This window comes from Thermobia domestica, chromosome 7 (assembly GCF_964235325.1).
Source record: "Thermobia domestica chromosome 7, izTheDome1.hap1.1, whole genome shotgun sequence".
NCBI classification, from domain to species: domain Eukaryota; kingdom Metazoa; phylum Arthropoda; class Insecta; order Zygentoma; family Lepismatidae; genus Thermobia; species Thermobia domestica.
In genome coordinates this window covers 280,367,293-280,391,329 of record NC_137460.1, presented here as the reverse complement: position 1 = coordinate 280,391,329, position 24,037 = coordinate 280,367,293, and the positions used below count along the sequence as shown (strand labels likewise).

At 35.9% G+C, this 24,037-nt stretch overlaps 1 protein-coding gene across 1 annotated transcript in view; it reads right to left on the bottom strand.

Moving 5' to 3' along the window:
• Nucleotides 1-2,846: 2,846 nt before the first annotated feature.
• Nucleotides 2,847-24,037, bottom strand: part of LOC145690965 (uncharacterized) — a 49,014-nt gene continuing 27,823 nt past the window's right edge. The window contains exon 2 of the mRNA XM_081766434.1: nucleotides 2,847-3,285. Coding sequence (XP_081622560.1) covers nucleotides 2,847-3,285 — 439 coding nt within the window. The remainder of the gene's footprint in view (nucleotides 3,286-24,037) is intronic.

The window sequence follows — 24,037 nt, the reverse complement described above, 5'->3', positions numbered from 1 at the left end:
AGTTGGTTAGTCAGTATACTCAAAAACTTCTAAGTATACAAGAGAATAAGTAAGGAATGCGAAACATAGCTTCGAACTTCATTTTTATCAACCCACATGCACATTCACCTTATATCATCATCCCGCGCTTGAGAAACGACTGTGGACGGAAAAGAGTAGAAGATATTTGCGTCGAAATTTTGGTACAGACCCTCTTTTCGCAAAACACCACGAATTCCGGTAAAGTCATTAACACTTTGGATAAAAATGCTATTAATCTCGCTTTGAAATCAAAGACGACAACAAATGGAATGTAATCGTTTTCAATATTATTAGTTAGTCATTTTTTGACACATACAACCTTAATACGATTTTAACGCAAAATTTAACCCCTGTAAAAGGGACAAAGACTTGAGTTTATGATCGCGTCTTATCTTCAAATTGCATAAAACTTTCTGCCAAGTGCATGAAAAATTGTCGTAAAAGCGGGAACTGCGCAACCATGTATCGACAAGCAAGATGCAGCAAAATGCAGATGGTCCAGAAAGTCCTAGTGTTCAGAAGTAGTCCAGTAGTCCAGAAAGGATCTACACTTGTAGCTGATGAGGAAGGTGCGCCCACACTATGGATGTCGCTTAAACTTGTTGCCTTTAACTCCCTGACATACAAGAACTCTCATGGACTATATTTGGAATTCTTATCTCTACATGAATGTTCCTTTGCGAAATCGTCATTTGAATCTTCGTCGGCGTCAGGCACCTTTACACTATGCAGCAATCACTGTGGCGGCAAAGCAGAAGAGCTATTCGTGGAGTAGAGGCGGAACCAATTTCCTTTAACATCTGTCCCCAGAATACGGACTTAACAATTTGTCCTTCACAACTTACATTCCATTCCAAAGGGCAGGTACATTTGAAGGGCTTAATGTGGTCTGACTCCTTTAATATTTAATTCTGTTGTAGACCTCTTTAGCAGTGTATTTATCGTGCATATAATATTTCTGCCAAATTTTTTTCTATATGCCATGTCTATTTACATGTCTTGCCAAAGCTGATTCTAAACTAAATCATATTGAACTTCCTTCGCATATCTGTCGTTAGTGAACTGTGTGTTTTAAGATACGATTAGCCAGTAAATGTATTTCTACACTCCGCGCGTGTGAGTCTCTTGTTTTTTGTGGATTAACAATTTCTTGCTCAATGTGAACCTTGAGTAAATAGGAGGCTACGTTCTATGCATCTCTTTGGTTTGTCACTTGTGTATTGAAATGCCTTGCAAGGATTGAGCGTAGACTAAATCATCTACAACATTTTCCATGTGTGAGATTTACGTCCTATTTGGCTTAACACGTATGAACGTTGAATAAATACCATTCCAGGGTTTTGGCACGTGTGAGATTTTGGATCGGGTGTGAATTAAAATGCGTGTAGCCAACTCTGAATTTCATTTAAATACTTAACCACACTTTGGCAAGTGTGAGCTTTATATCTTTTGTGAATTAACGTGTGTAACAAAAGTTGCACGATGTTTAAATCCCTCACCACACTCTTGGTACGTGTGATGCTTTACTACTGTGTGAGGCCAAACTGGAACGTCGATTAAATGACTTACCACACTCGCTGCATGTGTAAGGTTTTTCTCATGTGTGGATTAACATGTGTCTAGCCAAATGTGAACGTACACAAAAGCCCTTAACACACTCTTGGCACGTGTGTGGTCTTTCTCCAGTGTGGATTAATATGTGTGAAGCCAAACTGGAACGTCGATTAAATGATTTACAACACTCGTTGCATGTCTAAGGTTTTTCTCCTGCGTGTATTAACATGTGTCTAGCCATATGTGAACGTACACTAAATCGCTTACCACACTCTCTGCACGTGTGAGGTCTTTCTCCTGTGTGGATTGACAGGTGTGTAGACAAACTGGAGCGTTGATTAAATGATTTACCACACTCGTTACATGTGTAAGGTTTTTCCCCAGTGTGGATTAACGTGTGTGTAGCCAAACGTGAACGTACACTAAATCCCTTACCACACTCTTGGCACGTGTATGGTCTTTCTCCTGTGTGGATTAACATGTGTCTAGCCAAACTGCAACGTCGAGTAAATGATTTACCACACTCGTTGCATGTGTAAGCTTTTTCTCCTGCGTGTATTAAGGTGTGTGTAGCCAAACGTGAACGTACACTAAATCCCTTACCACACTCTTGGCACTTGTATGGTCTTTCTCCTGTGTGGATTAACATGTGTATACCCAAAAGTGAACGTACACTAAATCCCTTACCACACTCTTGGCACGTGTATGGTCTTTCCCCTGTGTGGATTAACATGTGTCTAGTCAAATGTGAACGTACACTAAATCCCTTACCACACTCGTAGCACGTGTGAGGTTTTTCTCCTGTGTGGATTGACAGGTGTGTAGCCAAATTTGCACGTATACTAAATCCCTTACCACACTCGTGGCACGTGTGAGGTTTTACTCCTGTGTGGGAGGACAGGTGTGTAGCCAAATGTGAACGTACAGTAAATCCCTTACCACACTCCTGGCACGTGTGAGGTTTTTCTCCTGTGTGGATTGACAGGTGTGAAGACAAATTGGAACGATGATAAAATGCCTTACCACACTCTTGGCAGGTGTGAGGTTTTTCTCCTGAGTGAATCAACAGGTGTGAAGACAAAGTAGAACGTTGTTTAAATGATTTACCACACTTTTCGCACGTGTGAGGTTTTTCTCCTGTGTGGATTAACGTGTGTTTTGCCAAATCAGAACGTCGTTTAAATCCCTTACCACACTCTTGGCACGCGTGAGGAGTTTGTCCCGAGTGGATCGACAGGTGAGAAGACAAATTGGAACGTTGTTTAAATGCCTTACCACACTCTTCGCACGTGTGAGGTTTTTCTCCTGTGTGGATTAACATGTCTGAACATATCTGAACGTCGAGTAAATGACTTACCACACTCTTGGCATGTGTGTAACCTTACTCCTGTACGATTTAACATGTGCGTAGCCAAACATGAACATACACTAAATTCCATTCCACATACGCGGCAGATGTGGAATTTTTGACCTGTGTGCACTAAGTTATTGCTTGACAAAGTTGAACTTTGACTAAAATGTTTTTCACTCTCTCGGTAGGTATGACGCTTTTCACTCTCCTGTGCTAGAATATGCCTTGACAAAAGTGATGGATGAAACCCCTTGCCAAACTGCATCGAAGTATGAGATTCCTCATCTGAATGAGAAATGGTTTCCTTTATAGTAATACACGTATCGTCTTCTCCGTGGAATGGTAATACGTTATCGCGCCTGTAACAAATTCAACAAATAAGGAAATGTGAATGGAGATAATGATTAAGTAGCAACAAAAAAAATAATCATTCTCTTTATTTCATGATAAAATTACACTCAAATTTTTTTATTACATGAAATATTGTACAAATATGAAATGGAGTACCACTGAGTAGTTTCCATATCTTTCTATTCTTAAAATAAGAGGCTGTAGTTTGTTACAATATATCAAATTGAGCCATCGTTTATACCGTGGCTGTCATAACTCCTTGACCGTGGCTGCTTTGAAACAAATACACAGTACGAGAATTAAATCTGTCTTATCTGTAGTTTCATGTGGAGAAAAAACAAACTTGCGAATCAAAGGTTTAAGAACAACTGAACTTATTAAAATAAATCCTACCGAAAATCATTCACTTATATCATCATAAGAGGAATACGAAAGAAATTTTGAAACGAAGAAAAAAAATAATATACAACTTTCCAAGGTGAGGCAGAGAAACTTAAAGTAACCAGACTAAAGACGAATCATTTACAGCGTAGTGATTGTAGTTCAGTGGTCTAGGCGATTGGCCAGTAATCTGGAACATTTCGATCGAATACACGTCGAGCATTTTTTTTTTCTTTTTTTTTTGTAGTTTAGGAATGTTGATGCTGGTTGACCAGCGATAACACACGCATTATCACATTCAAATATTTGAATACTTCTATAATAATTCTTTAATAATAAATTTCTATGATAGACACGCCCCTGTAGTTAAGAAACGTGTTTCGCAACACCCATCACCATGCTAAACCGATGACTTACGTTCGTTAATGGTGCGGAGATAAAGCTTATAGAGCATACAGGAGATATGTTAAAAATAGTGATCCTTCCAGTGATAGCACCATAAATCCTAATACGAAATTCGAAAACAATAGGAGGTTAAGAAACCGTTGCACTCAAGAAGTAAGGAAGGCAAAACGGCGCTTTGCCTATTAAATACTTGAATTCCAAAATAATGGAGCAGTTCTTTGGAAATGGCTAAAATATTAGGTGTTGGGAGAAACATAGCCAAGAACGCTGTTAACTATACGCCAGATGAATTGAACACTTTTTTTCTGTCAAACCTGTATGGTACCAGCCTCCACGAAACTGCAAACAATGAATAATATTGTAGCTTCGGAAATTAACTCTCTGTTCTCGTCTTCTCATGTACAGACTGCACATGTATTAAAAGCGATCCAAAGAATTAAATCTAAAGCCACTGGTATAGATATTTCAATAACCACGGTCAGGAAAATTCTACTGCATGTACTTAATCCTATCACTGACATTTTTAATTACTCTCTTGCAACAGTACTTTTCCCACAGTATGGAAACTTGCTAAGGTCCCCCCACTTCCAAAAAAGAACAACGCTGATAATATTGCAGACTATCGTCCAATCAGTGTCCTTCCCGAGCTTTCAACCGTTTTTGAATATATTGTAAATGATCAAATTCGGGAATACTTAACAACAAATAATTTATTGGATACAATTCAATCTGGTTTTCGAAGTAATCATAGCACATGCACTGTACTAGTAAACATAACGGAGGATATAAGATCGGCTATTTATAACAGAAAACTGACGCTCCTTACTCTACTTGACTATAGTAAGGCATTTCAAACCTTTGATTTTGACATATTACTTAAAAAATTTTCATTATTGTTTAATTTTTCTGAATCAGTGCTTAAATGGTTTCATTCTTACCTTCACGAACGTAAACAAAGAGTAGTGATCAATCAGGATCACATATCGGCATGGCATTGTATCAACAGTAGAGTGTCGCAGGGTAGCGTACTATGTCCCCTTCTCTTTGCCCTTTACATTAATGATCTCCCAGAAATTCTCACCTATTGTAAATACCATATTTACGCTGATGATTTTCAGTTATATGCTTCTTTTCTCCAACAAGATATTAATAATGCGATTGAGAAAATAAATACTGAGCTAAACAAAATCAGCGACTGGTCTACGGCTCATGGGTTAAAATTAAATGCAACAAAATCGCAGTGCATCTTAATTGGCTCCCCAAGAATTCTTTCTTCTATTAATATCTATCAGCTCCCAAATATAATATTGTCCAATACTGCTATTCCATTCTCTACAGCTGCCAAAAATTTCGGAGTCATAATAAATCAAAATCTCTCCTGGTCAGATCAAATAAATGGAGTTTGTAAGAGAGCGTTTGGTGCCCTACATACGTTAAATCGACTAAGAATTTTCTTACCAATATCTTTGAAGATCAAACTTGTCAAGGTACTGGTGTTCCTACATCTTGACTATTGCGACTCAGTCTATTCTGATCTAACAGAAAATCAATCAAAGCGCTTGCAAAGAGTGCAAAATGCCTGCAATAGATTTATTTTCAATATAACTTACAGGGAACATCTCACATCTTTTTATAAAAAACTGTCATGGCTGACGTTAGTCGGAAGAAGAAATTTACATAATCTTACCCTATTGTACAAAATACTTACTACGTCAGAACGATCGTATCTAGCCCGTAGATTTTTATATTTATGAGATTTTCATACTAGAAGCACAAGATCACAAGATAATTTCTTGCTCTTCATCCCCAGTCACAATTCTGATTCATACTCAAAATCCTTCACAGTAAGTACTACACGCCTCTGGAACAGTTTACCTCAATTAATACACAAGGTTTCCACAGTCGCCAAATTAAAAAAAAAAAAAAAAAAAAATCGGTATATTCCCTTCTCTTAAGTAAAGATAAGGACACTGGTAGCACATGAGGCATCTTCGTTTTACCAGATTATTAATAACACACATATGAACACACAACCAATAGGTAACCTATGTTAATTTGTACAGCTTATTCATACCTCTAGTACTGCTATATGCAATATGCAATTTTTGGTTTCTCCATGTTATTTTTGTTTCCCCTATTGAATATTATTTTTCAATTTTTGTTTTTTGAAGTGCTTAACCATTTTTTTAAATTAAGTTGTATATTGTTTTTTTATGTGATTCAATACTTTTCTTTTGTAATTGTTAATATTTTCTATATATTTGTGTTTTTTTAAATATATATAATGTATTAACGTGGTTAAGTGCTGGGAGAAGGCTGCAGATCCTTAACTTCGCCACGTAAAAGAAGTCATAAATACATAAATAAATAAATAAATAAATACTCGTTTGTTTCCACACTTCAACTATCAAATTTTCAGGAATAATAATAGTGATAATATATATTATCCTGAAAAATATTTAAAAATTAAAAATTTATTATCGCTCAGGTCATACCATTACAAGCAGAAATCAAAAAAAAAAATTGGTTTTGTGTAACGTTGCCCATGAAAAGATGAATTTCTCATCTCGATTCTAAAAACAAACGAAACAAATTCGAGGTGAGACTTAACATTTTAATTCCAGACGGGACAAGGCTAACTCTCTCTATCGTCATGCTTTGGAGATGAGAATCGAGACGAGACGAAAAGTATCGTAAACATTTCTCGTCTTATCTCGATTCTAGAAATAGTATATGGCACTCTTTAAGCAACAATTGCTATGTAGACTGAATCTTATATATTATTTTGCTACTTTGTACTTCAGAGCTCACTGATTTATGGTCTGTGTATATATTTTTGTAGCAAGGCTTTTATAATTACATCTGCAAACTCCACACGTTAGTTTATTGCAAGCTTTAGTGTTCAATTATATTCAGGTCTTTCTATTACAGTTATTTTCCTGGAAACGTAAAGTAGAATATTTTCTACACGAAATATTAGCAGAAAGCTTTCGTTTAAATTAGAGTAGCTGTACCCTTCCTCGAAACCCCTACGTTTAAGTAAGTTTTGTCGAATTTTAGTGCAACTATAAACTTTTAATAGCATTATTATTATTATTATTATTATTGAAGTGTTGTAAATTTAATGGTACAACCTGTTCCACCTAGCTCCCGCCTAGTATGCATTGTGCTGAACAAACAACGTGTGTATAGGTTTCCTCCGTGTTCTGCTTCCTCGAACTTTCTTTATTTCAATATTTCTTTCATTCTCATCATCGACGTGTTCTGTAGCTTAGCCGGCATAACCATTACTTAAAAACAAATTTTCTTACGGCTCTTGTGAGTTCAGAATCCATACTTTCTAAACGAAATTTGCCTCGAAACTTTCCGTTATAACGTTTAACTAGTACTAGGGAAACTTTCCGTTATAACATTTAGCTAGTTGTAGGGACGTTTGGGAGGGTATGTCCTGTTGATCCTGACACTTCTCTCTAATCCCGACTATTTTGTAACTTCTGGCTAACGCTAAGGGCGATTTTACAGATTTTAATACAATGTGTCCTCATACGGAAATTGTTACCTATATTATTATTATTATTATTATTATTATTATTATTATTATTATTATTATTATTATTATTATTATTATTGAATATTTCAGACCTCAATATTACGTCCTACAGCAATGTAAATAAACATACTGAAGTTACGGAAATGAAAATAAATTCTTTTAACCCTATATAAGGACGAATTGAGTTATGAGATACTATGCAAAGAAAAGATAGGAAAAAGGTGTCAGCTACTGGATAATGTGAAAATCGAACAGAACCTAAGTAGAGTGTGTCTTTATCACAACACCCTTTCGAAGTTACACCCTTTCTTTGAGTAAAGAACAGTAGTGTAATAACCTAACCCCTGGGCCAAACTCTACGCCAACCCATTTTGGAAATATCTTTGACCAGCACAGATTCAGTAGGGTGAGATTGGGCAGGGTGCTTTGCGCATAGGCTTTCATGACATTTAAAATCATAAAATACTTACATCTAAAACTTACACCTAACATTAAAAGTAAAAAAGAAGTTTTTACGTCAAATTATACATCCTGGGTTGATTTTAAGAATAAATGATTGGTTAATGTATCTAATGCTATCGATAAACAAGATCTTGTAACATTAGAGCAGCTTGAATAAGCAAACGAAGAGTTTACACAAAAAGAAACTGTAGAATTACCATGTCGATTGGCAAAAGATGATGTTGAGAAACCAGTCATTTGTGTATATAATTTAGCTGCTGCCTACAAATTTCTTTATAGAAGTAGTTAATACATACAGAATCAAGTTTCAATTCATAACTTATAGACACATTTTTAAATGACATTCTATTTGAAATTTTTCCATTACACTTTAATATCAATGATCAGTTAACAATTAGACCATCCAAAAATTCTGATTTGAAACAAGGCAAATCATTAATGCTTATTATGTATGTAGAAAGAGAGGATGAAGATGAATACGAAAACGAATCAAGTGATAATGATAATGTTAGGAGGGTAGTATTAGGTAATGATGAATTTTAAATTTCTATATAATAAACCGGATGTATTGTGTTAAGTGTAAGAAATCAACAGATACGAAGAAAAACACTATTAGAATAGAAAAAAAACAGAATGGAAGATATAGTAAGAAAGGTATTGGTTCAGTATGTGGTGTTACTAAATCGTAATTCGTTAAAAAGAAAGATTGACTCGAACAAGGTAAAGGTATTAGAGAAGACATTATAGAAGAAATTCACAAACGTTCCGGAAAGAATTATCCTAGGTTAAATGTTATTGTTAAAGGTATAGATGATTTATGGCAAGCAGATCTTGTGGAAATGCATAGTGGCATGTGAAAAGGTATCTCCAAGTTAAACAAAGGGTATAAGTATTTGCTAACGATTATAGATGTGTTTACGAAATATGCTTTTGCTGTTCCTGTTAAAGATAAGAGCGGTAAAAATGTTACACAAGCATTTGAATCCATATTAAGAACGGGAAAACCTAGTAACTTACAAACTGATCAAGGCAAAGAGTTTTACAATAAAGAATTTAAGAAGGTGATGGAGGAAAATAAGATTAATCATTACTCAACCTATTGGGGTAAGAAAGCTTCTGTTGTTGAGAGATTCAATAGAACTCTTAAACAAAACATGTGGAAAAATTTACAACACAAGGAGATTATAAATGGATAGAAATATTACCAACACTAGTTAACAAGTATAATAATCGTATGCATAGAACCATTGGTTTAAAGCCTATAGAAGTGAATAAAAAGAATAAGCAAATAAGTAAATCGTAAGGGTTATTTGAAAAAGGATATACACCTAATTGGTCAACAGAAGTATTTGTTATTAGCAGTGTTGGGCAAATTTCAATTGAATTAACAATTAACAATTAATCTGTAAATTTAATTGTTAGTTGCAATTAACAATTGAAATAAGTAATGGTTAATTGTTAATTGCAGTTGGCCATTAAAAAAGGAGAATCAACGGCAATTGATCAATTGATTGAAAGTAATTGCAGTGGAAAGTAATTGCAATTGAATTCTGTAATTCAATTGCAATTGAAATTAATTGGCAATTGATTCAATTGCAATTGATTTCCACAGCAATTACTTTCAATTGATTGATCAATTGCAATTGATTTTTACTGATTAATTTTCAACACTGTAGTTCAGAGAGGGCGTGGGGCAATGAAAACTTTAGCCATGACCAATTGACTCACCACCCGTCGTGACCCACGACCCACCGTGACCCACACTGACCCACCACCCACCATAAACCACTCTTACCCACTGTGACCCACAGACCCACCAAAACCCATTGTCATCAACTCTGACCCATGATTCACGCCCTCTTCTCTACTGACTAAAGAGTTTAAACTTGTAATAAAACAAGCATATAAAATTATCACTCATCGGAGTTTGAATTTTTACGATCAATAGCTCAAGCACCGCACTAATACAATAACGGCAGATCTGACCTTTCTAATATAAATAGAGTTTGTTCGGGTGTCTATCTTTGTGCGACCTGTGGACGAGACGAGTGGACCGAAACTTTTCAAAATTTGGTCACGGGTAGATTGGTCTAGGCCCAAGACCAAGACGAAGAGTTTTTTTTTAATTCCTTACTAGGGGGTCTCCAGGGGACGTTTACCGGGACCGGCCTGGGGACCAGACAAGTAGACCGAGAGTTACCAAATTTTGGTCAAAGATACTTTGGTCCAGGTCCCACACCAAGGCAAAGCTTTTTCGAAAAAAATCGAACCAGGGGTCTCAGGGGGGCGTTTACCGGGACATGTAAAAGTAGAACGATATCAGTGTCGATTTCATAGTTTTCGCGGTCGCTGAGATCAATGGTGAAACTCCGATCGCATTAACTTCCAAATTCACCGTATTCGGCTACGGGCCGTGGGTCAACGGGGGAAGGGGGGGAATGCCGAAACGTACAAGTAATCCAAAATGCCGATATTAGTGTCAAATCCATAGTTTTCGCGGTTGCTGATATCAATGGTGACACTACCATTAGCAATAACTTTCAAATTCATCCATTGTTGTATGCGGGCCTTGGGTCACCAGAGGGGGGAATTCCGAGACATGTAAAAAAATAATCGAAAATGACCGATATTAATGTCAAATTCATAGTTTTCGGGGTAGCTGAGCTCATTGGTGAAACTCAAGACCGCGTTTACTTTCACATTTAGCCCCCATCAGATAAGAAACGGGGGCATTATAACGGGGATCATGAGACATGTAAAAATAATCCACAATGACCGATGTCAAATCCGTAGTTTTCGCGGAGGCTGAGATCAATGGTGATACTTTCGTTAGCGATGATTTTCAAATTTAGCTACCATTCTATGCGGGCCGGGAGTCACCGGGGCTGGGGAATTGCGAGACATGTAAAAATAATGGAAAGTTACCGATATTAGTGTCAAATCCATAGTTTTCGCTGTCGCTGAGATGAATGGTGATACTTCCACAGGCGTTGACTTCCAAATACAGCCCCAATCGGCTGCGGGCCAGAGGCATTGTTTTTTTTTCAAAATTGGAACCAGAGGATTATAGGGACTTTTACCGGCATATGTAAAAAATAGTAGAAAATGGCAGATGTTAGTGTCACATTCATAGTTTTCGCGGTATTAGTTGGGGGTTAGTGGGGGCCAGAGGAGATTTTTTCACAATACGAACCAAGGGGGTCTGAGGGGGCGTTCACCGGGACATGTAAAAGTACTAGAATTTGTGTCGAATCCATATTTATCGGGGTTGCTCAGACCTATAGTGAAACCCCCGATAGTGTTTACGTTCAAATTCAGCCCCCATCGGCCTTCCCAATGAAAACACATATATGTTGTTGGATATGTATTCACACAAAATATATCCAATGTTAGAAATGTTTCTTAATTGTTCTCCCGTTGTTCAGTTTGTTTATAAATACATTGATATTTTATCTGATCCGTTCGAAGAACGGGTATAACAGCTAGTACGAAATGGTAAAGTGTTTGTTATGGACCAAATTACAATGAATTCAATTATATAGATAATTATTATAATTATAACTAATAATTATTTCGTTGTTGAATTATAGAGCTCCTCCGTGGCTAGGCGGTTAGCGTACGCGCCTTTGGCGTGGAAGACCCGGGTTCGATTCCCGGCGGGAGCTCATGTGGTTCGGATTCCACGTTAATCAGTAGGTCCATGTCTCATATAGCCTCGCTGCTGACCGGGACATTAAACCCCCAAATCAACTCAAAATCAAATCAACTTGTTGAATTATACATACTTTTCAGTGGAAAAATGAATAAAATTTAAAAGTCCCAAATCAACGTAAAGTAGACCAACATAAAGGAAAAATGTATAAAATTTTCCAAATAATTAGGCTTACAAACTTAAAATTTCCATATAATTAAGCTAAATTTCCATTTTTGTGTCGTTTTGTGCGCCTATTTCCTCGTTTTCTGCGTCACCGGAAATGGGTCAATGTTATCCTACAAATATGGCGGAACAAGTTAATGCTGTTCCGTCAGGAACGATTTCGAGGTCGTTTCCTTCACATAGTCTTGTGCGTATTTTCTACCGTTTTGTAAGCCTATTTCCACGTTTTCTGATTCAATGGTAGTGGGTCAAAATGGGCATTCAATGTGGGAAGAAAACTGATCCACTCTCCCACCAGTATCGAATTTCAAGGCCGCTTTTTTCGCATTGTTTAGTGCATATTTATACCGTTTCTGCACATACTTTCACGTTTTGGAGGCCAATGAAAGTGGGTCAAAGGCGACCTACAAATATGGCAGAGAAAGACTTATTCATTCCACTTTCAAGGTCCATTTTGACCCTCTCCCACTGATGCACAAAGCGACACAAATCATTTATAAAAAATGTGAAGGAAACGACCTCATTTGATGGTGACGGAACAGCATTAAGTTATTCCGCTATACTTGTAGGCCATTTTGACCCATTTTTGTTGTCGCACTAAAGTGGAAATAGGAGCACAAAACGGTACAAAGCAGGCACTGTACGATGCGAAAGAAACGACCCCCCAAATTCGATAGTGGCGGAACAATGGCTCTATTTTCTCACACATTGATGGACCATTTTGACGCATTTCTGGTGATGCTCAAAACGTGGAAGTAGGCGAACAGAACGGTACAAAATACACACTAAATGATGCGAAAGAACCAACTCCGAATAGTGGTGGCGGAATAGTGAGCCATTTAACTCCCACTTTAAAGGCCCGTTTAACTCATTTCCGGTGACGCACAAGACGAGGAAGTAGACACAGAAAACTTTTTAAAAAATAATCACTAAACGATGCGAAAGAAACGACCTAGAAATTCAACAGTGTCGGAACAATGGGTCATTTTGGTCACACTTTGGAGGTCCATTTTCACACACTTCTGGAGACGCGCAAAACGTGAAAATAAAGGGCACGAAACATTCACTAGTCGACGCGAAAGGAAGGACCACGAAATTCGGTAGGTATAGTGGCGGAGCAGTGGGTCATTTTCGTCCCACCTTCGAGGCCCATTTTGACCGTCTTCCAGTGACGCACAAAACGTCGAAATACGCGCACAAAACGGTATGCAATGTGAAATTAACGACGCTGAAATTCGATAGTAGCGGAACTCTTGGTCATTTTCGTCCCATCTTGGAAGACCATTTTGACCCACTTCAGGTGACGCATAAAACGTGGAAATAAGGGCACGAAACGGCACGAAAATCAACTAGTCGATGCAAAAGGAAGGATTCGAAATTCAGTAGTGGCGGAACTCTTGGTCATTTTCATCCCACTTTCGAGGCCCATTTTGACCGTCTTCCAGTGACGCACAAAATGTCGAAATAGGCGCACAAAAGGGTACGCGATGTGAAATTAACGACCTCGAAATTCGATAGTGGCGGAACAGTGGGTCATTTTCGTCCTATCTTGGAAGCCCATTTTGACCCACTTCTGGTGACGCACGAAACGTGGAAATGGGGGCACGAAACAACACGAAAATTCAGTAGTCGATACGAAAGGAAGGACCTCGAAATTCGGTAGTGGCGGAGCAGTGGGTCATTTTCGTCCCACCTTCGAGGCCCATTTTGACCATCTTCCAGTGACGCACAAAACGTCGAAATAGACGTACAAAAGGGTACGCGATGTGAAATTAACGACCTCGAGATTTAATAGTGGCGGAACTCTTGATCGTTTTCGTCCCACCTTGGGGACTCATTTTAACCCACATCCCACGACGTACAAAACGGAAGTAGACGCACAAAACGGCACAAAACGATGTCAAGGAAACGATCTCGAAATTAATTGGTGGCGGAAGAGCAATAATGTGTTCCGCCATATTTGTAGGCCCATTTTGATCCACTTCCGGTGATGCACAAAATGTGGGAATAGGCACACAAAGCGACACAAAAGATGCAAAACAAAGTACCTCGAAATTCGTTGGTGGTGGAACAAGTTAATGATGCCGTGAGCACCAATATAAGTATATACTGTAGTTCTTACCAGGGGGCGCGGTGGGTCAGTGGTACAGTGTTCACCTCCGGTCTTGAGGTACCTGTTTAGATCCCAGCTCGCGCAGTTTGGACTTTGTGGTGGACAAACACCGTGCTCGTGGATTTTCTCGGGGTTCTCCCGCTTCCTCCCAGTTTCTTCATTTCATTCATTTCCCATCATCACTGTCTCCTTTAGCCTAACCGGCATAAGCGTGGGACGTAAAACTAAAGACTTCATATCATTTTTTGCAGTTCTTACCATCAAGGCTGAGAACTGCACGGTCCAATTTTTTAGCCAAAGTAGAAGCCCAACCGAAATAGTGATGTCAACCGGCCTGGTTCGGTTCAACTGAGCGTACAGCTTGAGCTGGCTTGGTTGGGATTATCCATCGACTGGGCTCAATTGAGCCAATGGCTTGAACCGGCTCGGTAAAGACGAGTTACCGACTGGGCTCAATTGAGCCAATGGCTTCAACCGGCTCCGTTGAAACGAGTCCATAGGCTGGGTTCGAGTCAGCTTAACTGAGCCGATGGCTCGAACCGGCTCGGTTGGGGTAAGCAATCAGCTCGGTTCGGCTCGGCTCGTGTGAGCCATCGGCTCGAGCTGGCTCGGTTGGATGAGCTGTTGGTTCGGCTCACTTCTCGGTTCGGCTCGATAAGTGAATAAGCTGTGAGCGAGCCGCTTGAACTGTTGAGAACCCTAAACCCGGGTCGAGCAGTTTTGAACGTGTTTGGCTGGAGTCCCATAACTTTTAATAATTTTTGGCTTGAGCCCGAATACTTGCTCCTCCTGAACTCAAACTAAGAACTTCGTGACCGATGTCCTTGCCTCCTGAAGATTTCTTGACGACCGAGATCAACAGTCAACTAATTTTTAGTATTCCGATACAAACCGCCTATATTCCATGTTTATACAGGTACACGGTGTTATAATGATAATTAATTATAGTAGTAGTAGTAGTATCATTGATAATTATATTGTCTATATAGGATACTTGAAGATAGTAGTACTTGGAACTACACAAAGAATTTAGCTCGAATTGGCTCGACTCGACTGGAAACTCGATCCGAATTCGAGTCGAGTTGGGGGAATTTTTTCGAGCCGAGATCTCAAGTCGAGCTCAAAGATGTCTTGTTCGAGTCGAGTCGAGTTTTAAAGAAAACTCGCTCGAACTCGTTGGTGCCCATTCCTATTGTATGTATGACGGGCATATAGAGTTCTTTCGAGGGGGATAGAACCATAAATATAATATATTTTAAAAAAATACTTAGTTTCCCGGCTTTCTTCCCATGGGGGGGGGGAAGGGATGGTAGGTATCCAGCATTTCTTATAAGTACCTTATTTGAAATATGTAAAACAGTAACAAGTGGACAACACAATACACACACATCTTCTTATCTTCAGTTTTAATTGCTGATTTCAATTGCAATTAACAATTACAATTAACAATTACAAGTTTCAATTGTCAATTGCAATTAACAATTAAATGTTTCAATTGCACCATTTGCAATTGACAATTAACAATTAAAAGTTTCAATTGCCTGGTTACCAATTAACAATTAACAATTGACGAAAATTTAATTGCAAATTTTATGATTGAATTCAATTGCAATTGAAATTAATTGTCAATTACAAATTGAAATCAATTGCAATTGAAATCAATTGCAATTGATTTTCAGAGCAATTACTTTCAATTGATTGATCAATTGCAATTGATTTCAATTGATTTTGCCCAACACTGGTTATTAGCGAAGTTATACCATCTAATGCACCTACGTATAGAATTAAAGCTTTAGAAGAAGAGGATGTGCAAGGTAGATTTTACGAACCAGAACTATTAAAGACGAAACATAAAGATGAATACTTAGTGGAGGTGTTGAGAAAGAAAGGTGACAAAGCATACGTTAAATGGTTAGTATTTGATGATTCACATAATAGCTGGATAGATAAAAGTAATGTTGTAGTATAAATTTAAATATTATTTTTATGGAATAATAACCATAATAGGTTAGTATGGATCAAAGTTTGAATGAGATATGTTAGGAACAGACTAAAGATATTGGTATGGTATCTTTGGTGATTTTAAACTGATTATAGATAAGAACACAGGTTACTTCAATGCTACTAAATTGTGTGCAATGGGAGGTAGAAGATTTTTAAAAAGTTAGAAAATAAAGGTTCAAATGAAATATTAGAATATTACAATAACAAACTAAGTGGACCGAATTCGGGCCACTTCAAAAACTCACCTTATACAGTAAAACTAGCTAGTAACGTAATAATGTTAAAAAATATTTTCTAAACAATAAATACGAGTACTATGGATAGTTTAAACGTTATTTGTTACGAACAGATTAAAGACATTTATTGGTATGCTATTTTTGGAGATTTTAAATTGATTGTGGATAAGAGTACAAGATACTTCATTGCTACTAAGTTGTGTCAAGATGGGGGTAAGACGTTTGATAATTGGTTAAAAAATAAAGTCACAAGAATTAATAAGATACTATGAGCTAGAATTAACCAACTCCTCTAATTATAGGAATTGCTCTTCCACATACCTAATAAAAGGAGGAGACAAAGAAGCAACCTTAATCATATGTGGAACTTATGTACACAAGAAATATTTCTAGCTGTTGCCTTTTTGTTATCTAAATATTTTTACAATAAGTGTTATGATATTATCGAAGACTATTTCATCCAAGACTTTAAGCAATATAGAGTTAACAACGAATTACTCCAAACACGAATGCAAGATATAGAAATACAGACGGAAAAGTTAAGTCTTAAGAACAAGGGCTTAAAAAAATAGCAGCACCATATACAGACGATGATTCAAAAGATAATTGCCTAATCATATACAAGAAGAACAAACTTAATTATCCTTTCCCTTATTATGCTATCAGATGCCAAAAGAGAAGTCTATATAAGCCTCTTAATGAGGCACAAGAAAAATATCCAGATCATGAGATAATATACGAAAAGTTTCGAGATCTTAACAGTATTAAGATATTCAACGTAGTGCAAAAAGAATTAGATATTCGTAAAGGTATGGGTAATGAGTTTTGGACGTCCCTATCAGATGAAAATTTGGTTAAAGAAATTAAAAAAATTGATTGTTTCTATTTTCGGTTAACATCGAGTCCTATGTAAAAACTTTCGATATAACTTTTGTGATTATCATTTCATAAAAACTTGACATCAATATTCGATGTTATTATTTCCAATCTTCCACAGAAAAAAAAACGGATTATCAAAATCAGGATTTTCTACAGGATATTCATTGTTGTTGTTGTTAAGTATAATAACTGTTCTACAGAAAGGACAAATGTTTTTAATTCTTAACTAGGTAAGCATATATTCAACACAGAACACAAGCTTACACGTCATTTTACATAATTCAGTTTTTGTTTCTTTGCATATTGAGCATTCTTCTGAGTTCTCTATTAAATGTAAACCTGTTAAGAGTAGCATTAGTTTGTTTCTGAGGGACTCGTGACATGCTTATTTACTCTTAACAATTTAAACATATCGATCTTTCCTGTGATTTTCATTAGAAAGTTTTCTGAGAACTTCCTATCGCAACAAGTGCGTATTATGCTGTTTTTACTCTAAATCTTTGCTTTCGAACTCGAGAACGAATTTTTCGCTTTTATCGTGTAAACAAACATTTGACCAGTAAACTTTATTTTGTTATTTCTCACATGTGCTTCATCTAGCAGTGGTGTAATATCGTGCAAATCGATAATAGAATCAAATTCTCTCAAGAAGGCTGTTAGTTCTTTTTCTGAGATGCGACAATTTTTAGAAACTATATCCCAACAGAGTTTGTCTTTAAAGGTTTTTAGGAATGTAAGTTTAAGCAAATCTGTTTTGCAAGAGAGTATGCTCCAAAGTAAGTATTCTTGGAATTGTGTGCAAACCTCAATAGCTTGTTTTTGCGAATATTTCTCCAGTTATTTTCTTCACCAAACACGAGCCAATCAACTTTTTCTTTAAATTCATTAACATAATCTTCACTCATTTCCCAATGAATATGTCGTCTTGTGTGTTCTTTATGGTTTCGTACAAAATCTGGTTTTAAATTATGATAACAACATGAACCATACCTTCGTTCACACAATTTGTCTCAGAAAAGTTTATCACTATACTTATTAATAATGTTTTCGTATCTAACTCTCTCCTGTTTGATAATCTGACCCAATTGATGTGTTCTTCATAACGTTCTATAAAAGAAAGTGACAGTTTATGGGTTGATGTAACGGAACACCAATGTATCTTGTTTTTGAAGATATGTAGAAAATTATCGGGTAAGTTCTTTATTTCTAAAATTTGTTTCCATTCTTTGAATTTTCGACTACTAAGTGCATTTATAACTATATTTCTACAAACCGGATTCTGAAAGTAGTTTACAATATGCTCACGGTTTAACCTTTGAATCGTGTCTTTTATAAGCTCATCTTTATTCATCATTGTTTTATCTTGTTCACTTGGTTGTTGTGAATTTGCAGCAGTTATTGCTAGAGACTTATTTCTGTGCTCGTTGATTAAGGCTATTATTTCTGCATTTCTAAGTTTTGAATAACCATGTGCTCCGTTCTCTCTACATTATGGCTTAAGTTGGGGGATAGTTTTCCTTTCCATAACCTCCTTTTTTATAATAATGAGAAAGTAGGTATTCATTTTTTTTTCATTTCTGTATTTAATAAATATGGGTAAGCAGTATGAATGGATACAGAATAAACTTAACCTTATTCATCAAGATCTTCAACTCATAACAGTACTACTAGAAAAACAAATATTAAAAGAACAAGAAATGCTATTAAAAGAAAAAGAGAATGGAGTATTAGAAAGATATACACCAGAATCAAATTGGGATAGCGACAAAAAACTTTAGCCCACAAATGATAGTGACAAAGAACTTGAGCCTACAAATGATAGTGATGAACATGATGAGGTAGATTTGAAAAAATAATAATAAAAATGAATTAGCTTTCATTAGATCATTAGTAACTTTCATGGGTTATTTCCATAAAAGCCATCTTCTAATACAATATGCTAATAGACATCGAGATTTCCTACGTCACATGAATATCAGCTGTTGTATTAGATAACGAAAATGATTAAAAATTATTTTTTATAACAAAAACAAGAGAGTAATTATGAATTTAATTAAGCGCACAGTAGTGAAATTAAAAAAAAACTTATGTAAAGGAAAGGGGATCAAAAGTTATTCCCGATTAAGGAAAAACAGAACTCATAGACCGTATTAAAGTATATGAAGATGAACAAAACAGATTAAACTTTAACAAAACTTTTCCATTTAAAAAAGGCATATTGGAAAAACAAAAACCTAAGAGATTAGGTACGAAGAGAGCTTTAAAACTGTTTCCATTTAAAAAAGAAGTATTTGAAGAACCAAAAATGAAATCTAAATCAATACCAATCGATGTAAATCGTCAAAATACTACATTTAAATCAAAATTAGAAACATGGAGATTCACAACACAATACAAACCAGAAGGTCCATTAGAACATAATATTAAAACAACATCTAAAGCTATATTAAACAGATTACAACTCAGCTTAGAAAAACATGGCTCATTGGAAATTAATAATTCAACGCAGCTTACAAAAACATGGCTCATTGAAAATTAATCTATGTTTGTCCTAAATAAAAGAAAGGAAAAGAAATGCAAGACTATTATTTTAATACTGAGAACCGAGTAATATATCAAAAACCAATGTCAAGGAACCACTAACTAATATGAAACAAGCATTAAGAACAAGAATGGATGAGTTTCAAGCTTGAAGTTCTGGCTGGGCTCTTATAAACATTAACTTTTTTGAACTAGCAATTGTTAAATATATACCATACAGAGGATCATCATACATAGAATTACCTAAACAGATTCAAACAAAAAGGCAGTAATTAATGTAAAACTGAAGACGAAAAATGCTTCTTATACTCATTATACAGTGCCTTATATCCTACAAATTCACATCCTGAACGAGTACCAAAAGATGATGTACTATTGTCAAACTTAGAATCCATACTAAAAAAATATTCATTTTCCTGTAAAACTAAGCGATATTCCAAAAGTCGAAATATTACTTAATATTTCTATAAATGTATATGCGAATGATAAAGACTCTCTCTCTCTCTATGTATAGCTTATGGAACCCGGAGGTTCAATGCCGCGTTCACAAAAGCTCTCCACTGTCTTCTATCCTTAGCTAATTGCATCCAGTTTCTACTCTGTATTACAATCTCTGCGAGATCCATCCTAATATTGTCCTCCCACCTGCGCCTAGCTTTTCCTAATGGTCGTTTTCCGATTGGTCTTCCAGTCAAGACTTTGAAAGCGTCTCTACTTTCTTCCATTCTAGCTGCATGACCCGCCCATCTAAGGCTCCTAGACTTGACAACCCTCACAATGTTGGGTGAACCATATAAATTATGTAGTTTCACGTTATGAAGTTTCCGCCATTCCCATTCTCGTTCCCTTGGGTCCGAATATTCGTCTCAGGATCTTGTTCTCAAATACTTTCGGACTATGTTCTTCCCTCAGAGTAAGCGAACATGTTTTGCAGCCATACAGAACAACAGCCAATATTATCTTTTGTATATTTTAAGTTTCAAATTCCTCGACAGAATTCGCGACGACAAGAGATTTTGAACCGAATAGTAACACGAATTCCCTGCGTTTAGTCGACATTTAAATTCTCCGTGAATATGATTTTCCTCTGTTAATATTGATCCTAGATATTTGAAACTATCCACTTTATCAAAAGTATTATTTAATATTTTAACGCATCCATAATTTGCTGTATTTCGGTCCCGACGCACTTGCATGTATTAAGTTTTCTCTCAATTTACTTCTAAAGTATCATAAAGACTATTCAATCTATATAATACATCACACACAGACCAAAAAAGAAAAACATGTGAATTTGTCAGATATATAAAAACTTGTTGAAGAAAATGTTAAAACACATTATTGTTGGATTAAAGACCTAAGTAAATTAATTAGTACTCAAATAAGTAAATGGAGAGCTCGAAAATTTGTGTGATCGATGTTTGTTATACTTTTAATAACAAAGTGCATTAGATAAACATGAGCAAGATTGTTCGTCTAATAAACCAGTAAAACTAATAATGCCTGAAGAAAACACACATACTAAATTTAAGAATTATCAGTATAAAATGAGAATGGCCTTTGTAATCTATGCCGATTTTGAATGCTTATTGCATAAGGTTTTGGGATGTGAAGAATGTTATCTAGAAAATAAACCATATACAAAAAAATATCAACAACATAAACCTTCTGGATTTTGTATTACATTGTAAAAAGCGATGGAACTAAAACCGAACCTATTTGTTTAGAGGTAAAAATGCAGATAAAAGGTACATAAATAAATTACAGAAAGAAGCTAAAATGATATCTAACATTTATAAGCAAAATAATGAGTTACCTTTAAGAAAGAAACAGAGAAGAGAGTTTAATAGATCCGAATTTGGTTATTACTGTAAAGAAAAATACACTAAAAAGAATTATAAAGTTAAACATCATGATCATGTAACAGGAGAGTTTATAGCTCCTTTCTGTAATAATTGTAATTTAAAGTTATAATTCAAAAAGTTTGTGCCAATCATTATACATAACAGGATACGACTCACATTTATTCATTAAAGAACTTGGATGTAATAAAGAAACAATTGATTTATACCTGATAAAAGAGAACGCTACATTTCATTCAGAAAAAGGTTGGAACTATCAAATAAAAATTCATATATTCGTTTAGATTTATGAAGTGTTTAGACAAATTATCATCAAACCTAACAAGAGAACAAATGACTCACACACAACACTTCTACCCTAATGAAGAACAATTTAACCTTGTAACAAGAAAAGGTGTTTACCCGTACGATTATGTTAGTGACTGGAAAAAGTTTAAACAGAGACAATTAAGCCCAAAGAAAGCATTCTTAAACAAGCTTACCAACACACATATAAGTTATGAGAATTATACGCATGCGAAGAAAGTGTGGAAAACATTTAAAATTAATAATCTCGGACAGTACCATGACCTATATGGAAAACTGATGTGTTGTTATTAGCAGATGTGTTTGAGAACTTTAGAGAAACATGTCATAAAGCTTATGGTCTTGATACAGCTTGGTATATGACAGCACCAGGTTTAGCTTGGGATGCAATGTTAAAGATGACAAATACAGAATTAGAATTATTAACAGATAATGATATGGCGCTGATGATAGAGAAAGGTATAAGAGGAGGAATTTGACAATGTAGTAAAAGATATGTAAAAGCAAACAATAACTTTAATTATGAGTTATAGACGCAATGTACAGTATTTAGCTCTAAACTCAAAGCACTTTAGCATTCTAATTATTAAATACTTCACGCTATTCTTATATACTGATCAAAGCATTGCGATAACGGGTGTGCTGAAAGTTATAGAAACTCAAAAAATAGTCTAGAAGTTATAAACAATCAGGAGGACATTATGCGATAGAGTAAAAATGTAATTATGTATAGTGTAATGCAGTTTAAGATGTAAGTTTTTTATGATTTTAAATGGCATAAAAGCCTATGCGCAAAGCAACCTGCTCAATCTCACCCTACTCAATCTGTGCTGGTAAAAGATATTTCCAAAATGGGTTGGCCAGAGTTTTGGCCCAGAAGTTAGGTTATTACAATACTAAAGACATTGGATTATGTATGCGCAATATTGCTATATCATCAAAATATATAAAAAGGAATAATTATAATTTATCAATTTTTCTTGAAGGAATATACGGAACTTTTTGTAAATGCCGAACGAAAATATTATTATTATTTCTAGTAAAAGTACAAGAACACTTAGTAACAATTACACAATGACGTTCCAGGAAAATTTATGACTCAAACTAGGCCTGAAAAATGACCTGTTTCTATTCATGAATTGTTTGCGAAACAAGCGAAGTTTTCAGACAGTAGAAATCGAGATTGTAGGCTGTGACGTCATGTAATTACTTTTTCCCTGTGAAGGAAGTCGTTTCAACTTTAATTTGTAAGAACGAGAGAAATCGACAATTCTGCATTTTATTACAAATCAGAAATATGATGATTCTAAATTATATTTTCTTTTCTGAATATCCACGGAGAATCGAACCGCGGATCCCTAATACACAAAACGAATACTCAAGCCACTACCATAATAATGCTCTTTTCAGTAAGAGTGAAGACTCACTCGTCTATGTAGGAAATGCAAACGTTTACAAATGCAATGTTTTATTAACCATGAGTCACTGATTTTGGTCATGATAAAATAGTGCAGTCCAGAGAATTCAAGATTAAATTTTAAAAAGACTGGAAGCATCTCTGAAATTTGTCTCTATTCTGTTCGGTTATTCTCCTTCTACAGGTAATTTCAATAACCTGGAAATGCAGGGATACAACAAGGGCATCGTATATTTCAAAGGTTTTCCCATCGAGAATCGAAAGTGAGACCCCGCCTACTAATCAATCAGATGGGTGGGGTGCCTGGTTCCTTTCCAAGGCAAGTAAGGTTGAGACGGACAAAATAGTGGTCGTGGGTTTTCTCGGGACACTCGCAATGCCTCATTCCACCAATTCATCCATCATCACCTGCTTCAATCATAGTTTTCCTTAGCCTAACAGGCATAAGCGTTGGACATTAAGTGATTTCATTTTCAAGCTGTTAACCCAAACCAATCCGAATCGAAAAACAGTTCTATTTTCTATTGCTCATTAAGGTTTTCTCACAAAATGAATATGTAGAAAAGTCATGGCGATTCGTAATTCCATTCAAAAATAAAACAGCAGACTAGCAATACCTTAAATTAAAATGTAACAATTACATATCCTTTAGAACTTTTCCAAAATCTGACGGATATTCTGGAAAGTGCCACAGCTAGAGTTGGTCATTGAGTAGGTGGGGCAGTCG